Raw genomic sequence first — 13,739 nt, 5'->3', positions numbered from 1 at the left:
CGGTTCAATACAGGAAGTGAAATGCTCAAACCTAAACATTTTAACTGCTAGAAAACATTGTTTTCGTTTTCTTTACATTATAATCAGAACTAATTTATTTCATACCAGTGTATTAAATCAGGTACTTTAGATAATTTTGATTTGCAATATTTATATTTTATTTGCAGCATTTCAGTTGCAGGGTGGTAATTATTGCCATGGCAATTGTGTCAACATAGCTGCTTCCTGTCTTACACTACCTCTGTACATATTGAGAACATTTAACATGAAATTGTTGTAGAGTTCTCAAGATAATTATCCATACTGTCATAGTTGTTTACATCCCATACTCTTATGCCGAACAATATGTCAGTTAAAAGTAGCCGGACACTTTTTTCGAGCATATTCTTTTTTATTTATCGGCCGATACTGAATTACATTATAATTTAAATTTTATCTTTGATATTTTTAATTTATAGCTCTTTGTAGTAAAAGAGCGTTCGAACAAATCACCACAGGATTTATCAAAGGAGGAAAAATGATGTGTGAATCTGTGGCTGATTCAGTGACGAGTATTTCAGAGGTAAGTTTTGGAAATTATATAATTCTCCTCATTAACAAAAAAATTGTAAATATACGTTCCATAATAGTGAGTTTTTGAAACAAGATAAATATAAACAGGTATTAAACTATATTACACTCCATTCTTTCATGTTTTATTATTATTTCCAACTATATAATTTCTTTCTTCATACTTCCCAAAACTTTCTATAATTTTCACTTTCACTTTCAAATCATGTTTTTATTCTGGATTTATGTAATCAGGAGGAGCAGGAATTTGAGATGAGCTTGGATGACTTGAACTACTCCGATAAAGATGGTGATGAAGAAGATGAATTTGATGAGTCTGAAGATGATTTTGAGAGTGATGTTACACTGGAAGAGGACGAGGATGGAGGACTTGACCTCGCAAAACATAGTAGGGTTAATGATTTGAGTATGCCTCAAGTCATGTTGTCTGGAAAATGTGCTGATGATACTGCAGAACACTCTTCTAATGCACTTGTGCCTGTTTGTGAGTAACATTTATTTACTTCTATCAAAGGTTATTTTTCTAAATTTTGTATATAATACATCATGTATTTTAATAGCAGAAGAATTATTTTATATGCTTTTTGGACACATTTGCTTCTTGCTTCAAAATTTGATGTCAAGATTTCAAAATTATGTTAAGAAAGTTTATATCTTCAGCATGTGATCAGCTTTTTGTAAATTGCGACATGTAAGCTTTTGTTTAAGCATTTTTGGTACAGAATATTTGTCTGATTTTGATTTATTCTTGATATGAATCAACCAGCTGCTCTTCAGATATGCATTATACATTCAGGTCTATCTCACTTTGTTTCTGATATAAAAGAAAATATTAAGTTTCATAATGTAAGCATTGAACACCTGAAAGAATTCAGGTAAAGACCTATAAACGTACTCCCAAAAATGTAATCATTATTTGCTTATGTTATGTAACATGTAATAATAATAATCATAGTATATAAAGACAGTGACATCACTCTTTGCTTATGTAGGGATGACTTGTTACTGATAATGTAACCATTATTTGTGAGTTCTAAGAGTAGTAATATATTAATATTTTCATTTTATAGTTATAATGCAGGTGATACACAGTGGTGGCATTGCCAGCATTATTATTATCATTGTGCACATGATAATCACCAATGAGACTATTACAGTTATGCCCATACTGCAGGAAGTGTGACATTTCCATTTACAACATTTTTTTCATTGCAGCTGAAGCTGATGACCCTTACAGTGTGGACAGTGATGAGGAAAAAGAGCTGCTGAAGGACATAAAAGATGAGATCAAAACAATGGTGAAATTTGCTTAAGTGCTTGGTCTCAACTTCATCTGTTATCAATAATTGTCCTAGAAAATAAATGTATCTCACTTTCCATTCAGTGTTACAGCTTCTGTAAGATAACTATTCTTAGCGAGATTCCCAGGAGGAAAATTGGGGTGCAATGCAATAATGACAATATCATAAACTGGGGTGACATGGCAATAAAGTCAAGGTCATGATCATGGTTTGTAGGTCAGAGCTGAGATGAAGGAGGAGCTGGCTGCCTATGAGCACAAAACCAGAGCAATTGAGGTCGGGTGTTTGCCTTTACCAGCAGGGAATGAGATAGACAAGTATCCAGACCTTGCTGACATGGAACCAGAGCTTCGTGATGCTTTCATCAAAATGCGAAAACTTGACAGGATTCTTGAGAAGCGTATGAAACAAGAGCAAAAGGTCAAGCGTGAGAGGATTATTCTTGAGCAACGGTAAAGTTAACTTTTTTTTTTTGCTAGTCGGTAACTCATTTTGAATCCTTACAAGACTTGCTAATGATTTAAAAGTATGTGAAAATATATGACAAAATATTTTTAATGTAAAAGACGAAAGATTTGTAACAAAGAGAAAAAAATTATTGATTGTTTTTAGTAACCTTCATGATTTTCTCTTCAGATTGCATGGATCTCTTTTTTTGTTGTTGTTTGGTGATAAAAGTACTTCCACCACTAGGTGATTTCATGCTTTAGGAAGAATGGGTATCTGGGGTATATGGGAGGAAAAGGGAGGGATTAGGGTGGATATAAGGGGTAGGGTCCTGCCATATGTTGTTGTGTCGCTTTAATGATGCCCTCTTCCATTTGTTGAGTCCAGAAGGTTTGTCAAGTCTGCGTTTGTTGCTTGTTACCAAATCATTGTGTGACTCTGTTTCTATTTCTAGTTTGGGATTTTTTTTTGATATGTTGTTATATCAAATTTATTAATTAATACTCACAACAATTTACTTGGAAAAACCACTCCCATCAATGTTTCATGAACAAGAACTCCCACAGAAATTTGCTGACTTCACCAATAAGATTGTGTTGATACGCCAGAAGCCCAACTCTGTTGCTGTTTTATCTTCATCTGTGTCAGATACTGTTTACAATGTTCTTAAGTTGCAGTTTTGAGCCAGTCATTGAACAGTTTGTTAAGGAAGTTTAAGTAGCAGCCCCAGACCATGTGAGCTATTCACATGTTGATTGCCTGGGAGAGAGGGAACCAAAAGAAACTTGATCACTATTCTCATTCTTTTAGTTCATCTTATTTCTGAGTCTAATATTGCTTATTATTTCTGTTTTCTATTTTCAATAATGTTTTCAGTTTTGTTCTTTTTTTATTGCTTGGTGCACCAGGCTTGACCAGTGTATCTATACTCCTATACAGTTCTATTTTAGCTTCATTTGTGGGTTTTGAGGCTGGTTCATGCTACTCCTCTATATAGATTATGGTTAGAGTAACCAGTAGGGGTGAGATTTGCTCTTCCTTTGTAAGCTGACAGGCTCTTAATTGTTCCTTTCTGTGCTACTACCTTTCTTTCGATATTCTCAAGGTACCTATAACAGTGGTTCTCAAAGTATTTGGGACCGCAGACCACTTTTCTAAAGTAAAAAATACAGTGAACCACCAAGGCCTAAAATTCCTCTGTACTGTGAATTTCAAATTTAAATTGCCATATTTGTTTCATTACAATTCAAAACTAAGTGTACTTTTGTGACAGTAGTATAGTAATAAGTTTACATAAAACTACCTACTTCGCAAAGTACACATAACAATTAAAAAATAAGGAAGTGCACTGTGTTACTGAATGGTTAAATGATGCAATGCTCATGCTGTGACGTAAAGACTTATAGTTGCTTTCACTTCTGTTCATGATGTTCCATTTTTATTTCAGCATCCGTTGTGAACTTGTAGAGCTTCAGTCCAAGGGCCCTATTCAAAAAGACATTAAAGCCAACACTGACAAGTTTATCACCCTTGCATTGCCTGCCAGCCATAACGAAGGTGAAGATTTTAAAATTGAAGCTCTTTGATTTTCATATTTATGTCTTTGTGCATGTATGTGTGTGTGGTAGAGGGTAGCTGGTGATACACACATACACAGGCTCGCACATATGTGCCGCCTAATGAGGCTCCGATGTACGGCAACCCCCTTTCCTCCACCAAGTTATTCCTAGCCAATGACTCATCTCCCCGGTTTCGCCAGAGGCATGTCCAGTGACCTTGCAACCTCTTTGTCGGGAGAGGGGGCCACAGTAGCAAAAAGGTTGATTCAAGAATATTCAGGGTAGGAGGAATAAGAGGGAGAAGCAGAAAGGGACAAGGGCATTCTGAGAGAGAGATGTAGAGGTTGGAGCATCACCTCAGCAGTTTAAGGATTTCTCTTTTATACCTTTTGCCTTAGCCAGAACCATCAACTGGCAGGAGAGTAAAAGCACCTGAAACCCATGGTTTATTATTGTGGTGAGACTGGTCAAGTAACACTCATCTCCTCTTTTACATGTGTGTGTGTGTGTCAGGGAGGGATATATATACATTGTACATTGTATATACATTGTATATATATATATGTTGTAGCAATATCTCCCACAGCAGAAGCAAGGATTTAATGCTTTAACAGTTACTTTTGTATAGATACACATACATACAGCATTATGCAACTTTACAGTCTAATGACTGATCCCCACTGGGTATAAATACAAATGATCATTTTTCTTTACAGTTATGTCCATGTCTTGCGCAAACATAAATGCTTGAACAAGAATAGCCCTATGAGAATCATGTGCGAGCAAACATGTAACGCTTTGAAGTAAAAGTTTTCATTTGTGTCACAGAAGCAATATCAAAAACAAGATGGCTTCAAATCTGACGTAGATATATGTGACGAAAAACTTATATAGGGCAAGTTAGTTTTTTTCCCTCTTTTTACTTGTATCTTACAAAGCAATTTTTTTCAACAACACATCCTCCTGTTTTGCTTTTCATCTGAAACAGAGGTAGTGACAAGTGAGAATCAAGGTATGTTTCGGAAAAATCCCTTTTTTGTTTTGCATCTCACACATTGAAAGCTACACTCAGTTTTGAGCAAACCTCTCCAATAGCATGAAACAGATTATACCTCCAAACTCTGAGTGTTCTTGTGCTGACAGTTTATTTTCCTGATTTGTTTCTCAACCAGCAAATGGAGGCTTTTCTGTTTTTCATGTACCATCAAGAGCACTTCATGGACACAATGTGCTATATTCTGGTCACCATTGGTATCTTCTCAGCTATAAATGCTTTTTTCTCAATTAATGTTTGGAGAATGTTAGCTTGCCTGTGTCACTATCAACACTGCTCAGCACTGTTTTTCTCCTGTTGTCACATTATCAGCACCATAATCATCCATAGGTGTATGGATATTTTGCTGCTATTTCATCCATTTGAAGAGAATGAGACCCCAAAACCGCTAATTCTATGTATTTGCATGAAATGCCCAACAGATATTGACAGGTCAGAACACGCTTCAAAAGCAACCCCAAATCCAGTAAAGTGAGGTATGTGGAATGTTCCACAAACCCCAAGTTTAAACTGAGTGAATGAAATGATGATTCGATTTTGGTTCTAAATGAGGAAAAAGCACCACAGTTATAAGTGAGGTCTTAAAAATCTAACCCTCACCCTTCCCCAAGATGAACCTTGATAACCTAAAGTACATTAAATAGGATTACCCAATATTAATGTAGCTATGCCTGCACTTTGCTTAGACTTCAGTATAATTCCACAAAATGTTAAAATTATTATCTATTACAAATGTTCAGGGTTGTATTAAACTAACTTGGCAACATCTTCTCATCAGGCAATTCTAAATGTCTACAAATATCATAGTCATTAAGTTTCAACTGATCTTTCATGCAAATGTTAAAGTCCTATAGTCTTGGATACATTGGTTACACGGCAACATGAACTGTAAGTGGTTCACTGTGCCTAGAAAATGCCATATGAAACCAACAAACTGTGTTTCACAGTGCTTAGCAAACAGTACATGAATCTTATGGACTGTATAAGTGGTTCACTGTGCATAGAAAATGATATATGAAAAGTAGAAGGGTTTTTTTTTCTCACTTACTGGTCCCATGCAATAAGCCTTTAACCACCTTTCTTTCTACTTTTTTAAAGTTCAATACTTCAGCAAGACAGCTTTGAAGCATCACCATCATTTATGTAACCTTGCTTTGTCTGCAACAGAAAAATCATTTGATTGTCAAATACTGCCTTACTCATCAGTGTATTCTTACTGCATTATTACATATTTTCTTGTGCCAGGTGTTGATACAAATCTGCCACCTGTGACACCAGTTTTCCAGACACAGGTTAAGGAAGATGAGTTGAAAGCTAGGCTAAGTAACACTGGCCAGTCATCAACCAACAGTACGTGTAATACTTGTAACCTACAGTTTTTCTGTAGCCTAGCTAGGCAACACCAAACTTGTCATTTTTTTAACAGCTGCATTGCTTCTTTTTTTTTTGGCATATATTTCTTCAACATTTTTTATGCTGCTCTTCGTATATCTATTTCATATTGTGGTACTTTTTATTGGCCATTTTAATGTTTTACATAGTTCATGATCCATTTTATCTTCAAAATATGGCTTGTATTATGTATTTATTTTTTTTACCAGAATGTGTGTGAGAGCATGTGTGCATTTATTATCCCTTTTTGCTTTAAAATTTAGTATCATGTGTCTATTTTTGTGCCAGAATGGGTTCGAGTACAAATAGATCCATGTGTATATATGTATGTATGTGCATGTGCACAGCTGCACATGTGTAAATTTGACCATATTGTATGCGTGAGTGTTCCTGTGTTATATATTCACGGTTGGTCAATTCTTATTATTACTTATTAAATTATTTTATTATCTTACATATTATTTTAAGTGTCATTATAATCATTTTTATTACCATTTAGATAGTGAGAAATCATCAGCTGCCTCAAATGACACTAACACTGCAGACAGTCGGCAGGAAAATGGGTCTACAAAGAAATATACAAAGAAGAGGAAGAACTTCATCAAGAGGAACAAAGAGGTGCTGTTATTGTCTGCGGCGAGACAGATTTGAAATTGCATGAGCAACTTGCGATAAGTGACCGCTTTTAGTATATGAGGTCATGTTAATGATTGATTTTTCATTGTTATTAGATTTTTACTTTATAATAAGCACAGTACACATTACAATCAACTCTTTAGCCATTGTGCCAAGCTAATTTTGGATAACTAGTGTATGAGACAACTCATTCCTTTGCTTACTTGTTTTGATACTAACAGTGGAATAAATGCCTGGTATAAAGTTGATTTTAATTTAATTAATATTTGATTCAAAAGTGTGGTGAAACTTGAAGCGATCAGTCCTGATGACATGGAATCTGCACTGTCAGGCTGGGGCTTGACGGTTAGGACAGGAGGACTGAAAGTAGAGCAGAAATAAAAATTTAGGCTGGAGTTTAGTTAGATATTTTTAACTTTCTTCAGGTGCCTGAGCTTGATTTTATTGATGTATGTATCAAACAGCTTGCAGCTAATGCTAAAGATACTGTGGCCATGACTGATGATGAGAAGAAGCGACTTAAGGAGCTGCTGACAGACATTGAGTCTTTGCCTGACATACCTGAAGAGGGCCTTGACACCCAGGCAAGTATTCTTTCCACTGGTTTATTTCAATGAAATTTTCAAGTCTGTCTAAAGTTTTCTGTTATTTTTACTCATTTACAAATATAAATTTTAGCTTTTATTTCCAAATTAAAGCTAAAATACTTGATATAATTTCACACAATATCTAAAACCAAAAGCAATATATAAATATGCTTTTCCATTCTTTCCAAGCACATGAATCACTCAAGCATGTGCAATATACATCTATGACAAAGCAAATTAGCATGTAGTGTTTTGCTGTGGCTCTGTTTATTTGCTGGTTCATTCTCGGATGTGTTCTTTCTCTGCACGCACTGTTTACATGGCTGCCTTCCCAAGGCATTGCCATTCATACAACAGGATGTAGACAGGTTCTTGTGTGCTTTCTAAACAAATGTATTTTCATTCTCAAGTTACTATTTAATCCCATAGGAGATTTTGTTTATAATAAACTTTCAAAAGCATATAAGCATATAATATAGTCATTTAAAAACTGTTTCTCAGTTACTATTTACATTTTGTAAAAGACACTTCTGCACACAGCACACATACTTTAATAATACCCACAGCTATGCATACATTTAGTGGAATAACTCATGCATGATGTTCAGTCTTCTGCGGCCCTATGCTCCACTGGGGGCGAATAGGAACAAGAAGAAGAACTAAATGTTCAGTCTTCACCCAAATCACAACACTGAACACTTCAAGAATGTTTTCCCTGCTTTGTTGTTATTACCTAAGGCTTGACGAAATATAGTCACTGCATTTATGTATAGTAAGTTTATCCATTTAAATGTTTTTTTTTTTTTTCAAAGATAAAAGTCGATGAGAATCATTTTCAAATGATGCTTCAACCTGGAGAGGGATTTGTGCCAACAGACAATGAGCTTCAAACACTGACCACCATTGACCAGCGTCTGCAGTGTTTACTTCCTGAAGAAGAGTTCCGCTCTATCTCTAACAGTGTGCTCAGTACAGTGCCACAAGTTAGTTCTCAGATGTACATTGTCCTTGCTTGCTTTCTTTTGCTTTAGTATTTTCTTATTTAAAAAATTTCCTGATATTCGAGCAATCGTTGAATATCTTCTGTTGCAAAGGGTGATCACCATATTGTTTCTTGGAAGCACCTTATGCAGTGATGTGCTTTATGTATTATTTCATTTATAGTAATATAGATCTTAACTGTAACAACATATATGTAAATGAATCTAATATTAAAACAAAACATCTGCATAGGATTTTGCTTAACTTTCATGGTCTTTGTAAAAATGTTTACATTGTACATGTGTGTGTGTATTGCCTTGATGACATGTCCTATGGACGGCAAGGGGAGCAGCAGATACACTAGAACAAAGACTCTCCGTGTAGTTTTACTACTGTTTCATTGTCACTGTTTTGATTTAGTTTCTCTGCTGAAACCATTTTTGCACTCTGTATTTTATTACTTCTGTTTTAACTGGTTCACTGTCATCTATTCTTTTCCTGCTCACATGTACCTGCATTGGTGTCACCATAGCAACGCCTTTTCGTTCGAGTTGATGCACAGATGAATGCTGATTTTGAGTTGTATGGAGAGCGTGTCCTTGTGGAGACTAAAGAAGAACGTGAGCTACAAGCTAAGCTCAAAAGGATAGAAGAACAATTGGCAGCATTCCATTTGCCAGAAGAAATACAGGTATCACTCACCCAATATGCTGCATGGTAAATGATTCATCCGAGATAAAAACAAGCTAGGATAATAGAACTTAAAGAAGTGAAATGCTCTGGGAGATAGAGATTAAGAATGCAAGTTGGAATGTTGGGGATTTTTTTTTTTAGTCAGAAATTTCATTTGGATTTAATTTTATGTTTAGAGTAGACAACTTAAATCAGTTTCTGAAGATATTTGGGCTGCATTTTGCCTTTGAGAGCTGCTCTTTTTCAAACACACACGCACATCGCGATTTAACTTGAAAATAATTGATCTAGTTGCTTAAAGGATCAACAAACTGAAACATCAGTTTTGTAACACGAGTGAACTGTCAGGATTTTATCTCAGGATGATAGCAGTTAAGCTGCAGATGGAGAAAAATAGTCTGGAATTTCTGTGTGTGTGCAAGCTGGGGACAGAATGAAAGTTTGCCTAACCCCAGAACTTACCAGATTTTAATGCATAATGAAAGAATAGTCACAGGAGAAGTCATGTATAAGTACTGAATTAGGGGTCTGTAACTAGGCCTGACGAGAGTGGGGGACTGGGGGTCTGGTGTACCCTGGTCCATGGCTGTGAAGGGGGTTCGGCCTTGGTCAGTGGATTTTTTCCTTTTTTCCTTTTCTTTTAAAGAAATGTTGGAGTAACATTCCTCACTCTAGGGATTTTTTTCTATGGAGCTGAGTACTACAACTTTTGTCCTTTAAATCAGTTTTCCTCACTTGCTAACCACTCAGGTGTAAACAACTGAATGCTCAAGTAGTGATGTAAATCCTAGTGCACTTGTCCTAATGCTTGCAGTCTATATTGTTACTGAATGAAATGTGGATATTGACAATCAAATTGTAAGCATATCATATTCTGGGAAAATAATTTACGATTACAATCACAAGGGGCCCAGAGAGGTCATCTGCCCGGGCCCAGTGCTGACTCTCGGCGGCCCTGTCTGTAACTCTCTTTAGCTGCCCTCTTTTCCTCAATAAAAGAACACAGGGATAATGGCAGGAAAGTAAGAATATAATAGCTAAAGGGTAAGGCCATATTTTTTTCAATTGCTTTTTTTTCAAAAATGTTTTTAAATACTTTTTTTCATCCTTTTAATATATTTTACAAATCAAAACTTTGATGTTCCAGTGCTTCTAAATTTTACCTAAAGAAGCAGAAAGAACCCTTTTTCAGCATTTTTGTAGTCATACTTTATTCTTACATGTCTTGTTACGTTTCAGACCATCTTCATTGTTTTCATAAGCATCTCTCTGAATTGAGCTCAGTGGTGCCCAACCTTTTCTTGCCCGAGGGCTGCAATGAACATGATATAAAATCTTTCGGGCCAGAACAAGGTGGTTCAGTCAGAATCATGACGTTGAAAATGAAATTATGCTGTCTGGTTAAAATGAGCAGGCCGTAGGTTGGGCACCCCTGATTTAGCTGTTTCCCCTGCTATAATACAAAAAGGTTATCTTTTGATGTGGTAGTGTGTAATTTAGCAACACTAAAGAAATTGCTCACAATATCTCATCATTTTAGTGACAAGTTAAGCATGCACCAACCAAATATTTCCTGGTATTAATCAGCTAATACCCATTTAGATGGAGAGTCCTGCCCTGACAGATGAACAGCTGGACAGTCTGTTGGACCAGTGTGCCAGGTCACTTTCCAGCACATTTCCCCCAGATACACCTGACAGCATGAACTCTGAAAGGTCAGGAAAGAAGTTGACTGATAGGGTTTTTTTCCTGTGATATCAGAAGGCTGATATATGTAGTTGTATTGTTAATTTGATTTTCCTGCATGAACCATATTTAAAACTATCAAGAAGATATGTTACAAAGTGTTCATTCATAACTCAAATATTGGAAGCATTATGCCTTAACTAGATCCTAGGGTGTGTCATGTCTGTCAGTCAAAATTATTTTTTACTGCTCCTGGTAAGAAGCTTATTTCTGGATGAAGTGACCAAGCATTTAAATCTTTTATTAAAAACCTGAGATGCAGACAAAGAAAGATATTGTTTGATGGATGACTCAGGGTTTCCATTAAATTTAATTTACTACAGTCCCTTGACCTGTACCAGTCTTCAAAGGGATTATGTCATGGAGCAGGTAACCAACCCTCGTTCCCAGTCAACCTGAGTGTGGAGCATGCATAGGAAGAGGGGTTGGGCAGTGATTGGCTGACAGAAAAACTTCAGATTTGTGATGCAAGACTTTATTGACATTTAGTTACATCAAGCAACTGTTTTATGTGAAAATAACAGAGTATTGTCTGCTGCAAGACTTTACTGACATTTAGTCATGTCAAGCATCTGTTTTGTGTGAGCATAGAAGTGCATTGTCTGCTGCAAGAGAGGGTAGAAAAATTGTTGTTAGTAGAAGCATCATCTGGAGATGGTCTTGTCTGCTAGAAACATTAGTATGAGTATCATCTGCTTGTGCATGTGCTGTTTTGGGATTTGTCATTTTCTCTTATTGAGGAGACCTAATTTTGAGGGGAGACTGCAAGACAGTACTTGTATATTATTAAGTGGGTTAATCAGACACAACTGATCTCAAAGATCTAACATTACAGCAATGAAAGGCCTAACAAAATAAATTATTTATATTCCTTTTTCAGCAACATTGGCAGAAGGTTAGGCCAAACATCTCTCGGGATATAAGCAAGTAACAGACCTCAGTATCTTTAGCCAGTTTAAAATCAGACTATACTTACAAGTAAACATTATATGCCATTGCCAATGTTGTTATTGATTTCAAAGCTGAAATAGAAACTCACTCATGTTACGGGGCTGATCAGATGGCTGCCACAGTATGGGTAAATGAAGACAATACTTGATCATCTTCTTATTGAGACACTGAGTAAACAGTACTTAATCATACTCTTATTGAAACACTATACGTAAACAAAAACAGTACTTATTCATACTATGTACCAGGCCTAGGCAGTTTTCATGTCTAAATATTTTACATTAATGTATGATTTTATGGAAGTTAAGCCAAAAGTACCCAAATCTCTAAACACTTACTCAAGACTTACTCAACTGCCCTCTGGGACCAGATTCCATAGATGAGCCATAAAGTACAATCTGACAGAATTGTCATTCTAGGTCCTTGGAATCAGCACGTGCCCGTCTTCTTGAGAACCCTCCACACCTAAGCGATGATGTCCTGCAGAAGCTCTTGTCAGAGGCTCACTTCCCCTTATCCACTCATCTTCTAGATTTGCAAGATGATGACAGCAAAAGTGCACAGAGTAAGTATTGTCTGCCTTTATCTGGAGGCAAATAGACAGGATGTTTCATGAGATCCCCAAGTTTACTTCAGGAAACTGACTTCTTTCATGACTTGAAGCTCTCTCAAAATAATTATAAATTGCATCTTTACACAAGCAAACTGATGTGATTTTGTTGTGGCAAAGCTCCAGCTTGTGTGGCGTCCCCCTTTCTTTGTACATAATTGTTCTGCTTTTAAATATTGATGCTTTGATCTTGATACTTGTTGCATGTGAATGCAGTGATATGTATTCTAAATATCCCTCTGTTCAGATGGAGAAGGGCAGATAATCAAAGCTGATACATGGAAGGCCATTGCAGAGCAGACACTAGAGGTAACTGATGCAGGTGGTGATGAAGGCAGGTGGAGCCCCCGGAAGCCTTTAAAAAATGTTGGTTTTTCTGCTCACCAGTCATACTCGGAGACCAGCATGCACTCCACAAGTCCTCGCCAAACTAGTGTTCTCCACAGCTATTCACAACAGTTAATTGGCCGGGAAAGTCCCTTCAGTCTGCCAGATATAAGTGTCAGCAGATTTCTGGTCAACACACCCCAAGGCCAACCCCTCATGAGTGCCAACAACGATCCAATGACTTACCGCAATAGTCGTACCAGTTCTCAAGCCAAACAGCTCACTAGAAATGGTGTACAATGATTTGTCAGCCAGTCCTCTGCTTAGCAGTAGCTTCTCCAGACTTTCAGGCTCCAATTGTGAACAGTCACTCTCGATGGCTCCTTTGGTGTTGCACAATCTTGGTGACCAGATTGACACAAGTCCTGTGCCGCATCCTCCTTTATTCTTCGACAGACATGACCCGAGGACAACAACTTCCAGGTCCAGACCCGGATCATCAGGAAGAGATTCAAGCACATAATTGTGGCAAATAACAGAGCTGGTGGTGGTGGGAGGCAGGGTGAAGATAAGTCACATTCTACACCAGTGTCTGCCCTTGCATAGATGAAACCAATTTTGTGTACAAGTTTGTGACTGTGCAAGTACAAATTCAGCTGTGACAGTGATAATAAAACAATATTGCCATCTCGTAAGATATTTTTTGCTTTTAGACAATATTAGCGCTCATATATGTCTCTGTTTTAAATAAGATTTTAAATTAACAGTCACGACGGAATGCTATATTTTGTATTACTAAAATTTCTCCATTCAAATGTGAAAAAATAAATTCTAATGTTTGGCTGAGTACAAAAACAAATCATAGCTGCATATCAGAACAGAGTA

General features: G+C 36.6%; 1 protein-coding gene across 2 annotated transcripts; it reads left to right on the top strand.

The window, feature by feature from the left end:
- Positions 1–10: 10 nt before the first annotated feature.
- LOC112569767 (fibrous sheath-interacting protein 1-like) lies at positions 11–13,589 on the top strand. Of its 2 annotated transcripts, none has more exons than XM_025247662.1 (14): positions 11–121; positions 459–562; positions 805–1,054; positions 1,786–1,868; positions 2,088–2,323; positions 3,766–3,875; positions 6,177–6,281; positions 6,823–6,941; positions 7,424–7,543; positions 8,359–8,529; positions 9,060–9,218; positions 10,823–10,935; positions 12,337–12,482; positions 12,775–13,589. In XM_025247662.1, the coding sequence occupies exons 2-14, from the start codon at positions 518–520 to the stop codon at positions 13,155–13,157; spliced, it is 2,040 nt and encodes a 679-aa protein (XP_025103447.1). In that variant the 5' UTR covers positions 11–121; positions 459–517; the 3' UTR covers positions 13,158–13,589. The 2 variants fall into 2 exon arrangements, with proteins under 2 accessions (XP_025103447.1, XP_025103448.1); XM_025247663.1 differs by lacking the exon at positions 11–121 and adding an exon at positions 176–185.
- The last annotated feature ends 150 nt before the right edge of the window (positions 13,590–13,739 follow it).

The sequence above is a fragment of the Pomacea canaliculata genome, linkage group LG8 (assembly GCF_003073045.1).
Source record: "Pomacea canaliculata isolate SZHN2017 linkage group LG8, ASM307304v1, whole genome shotgun sequence".
Classification (NCBI taxonomy): Eukaryota; Metazoa; Mollusca; class Gastropoda; order Architaenioglossa; family Ampullariidae; genus Pomacea; species Pomacea canaliculata.
The sequence above is the reverse complement of the archived record's forward strand: the minus strand, read 5'-3'. Positions and strand labels throughout refer to the sequence as shown.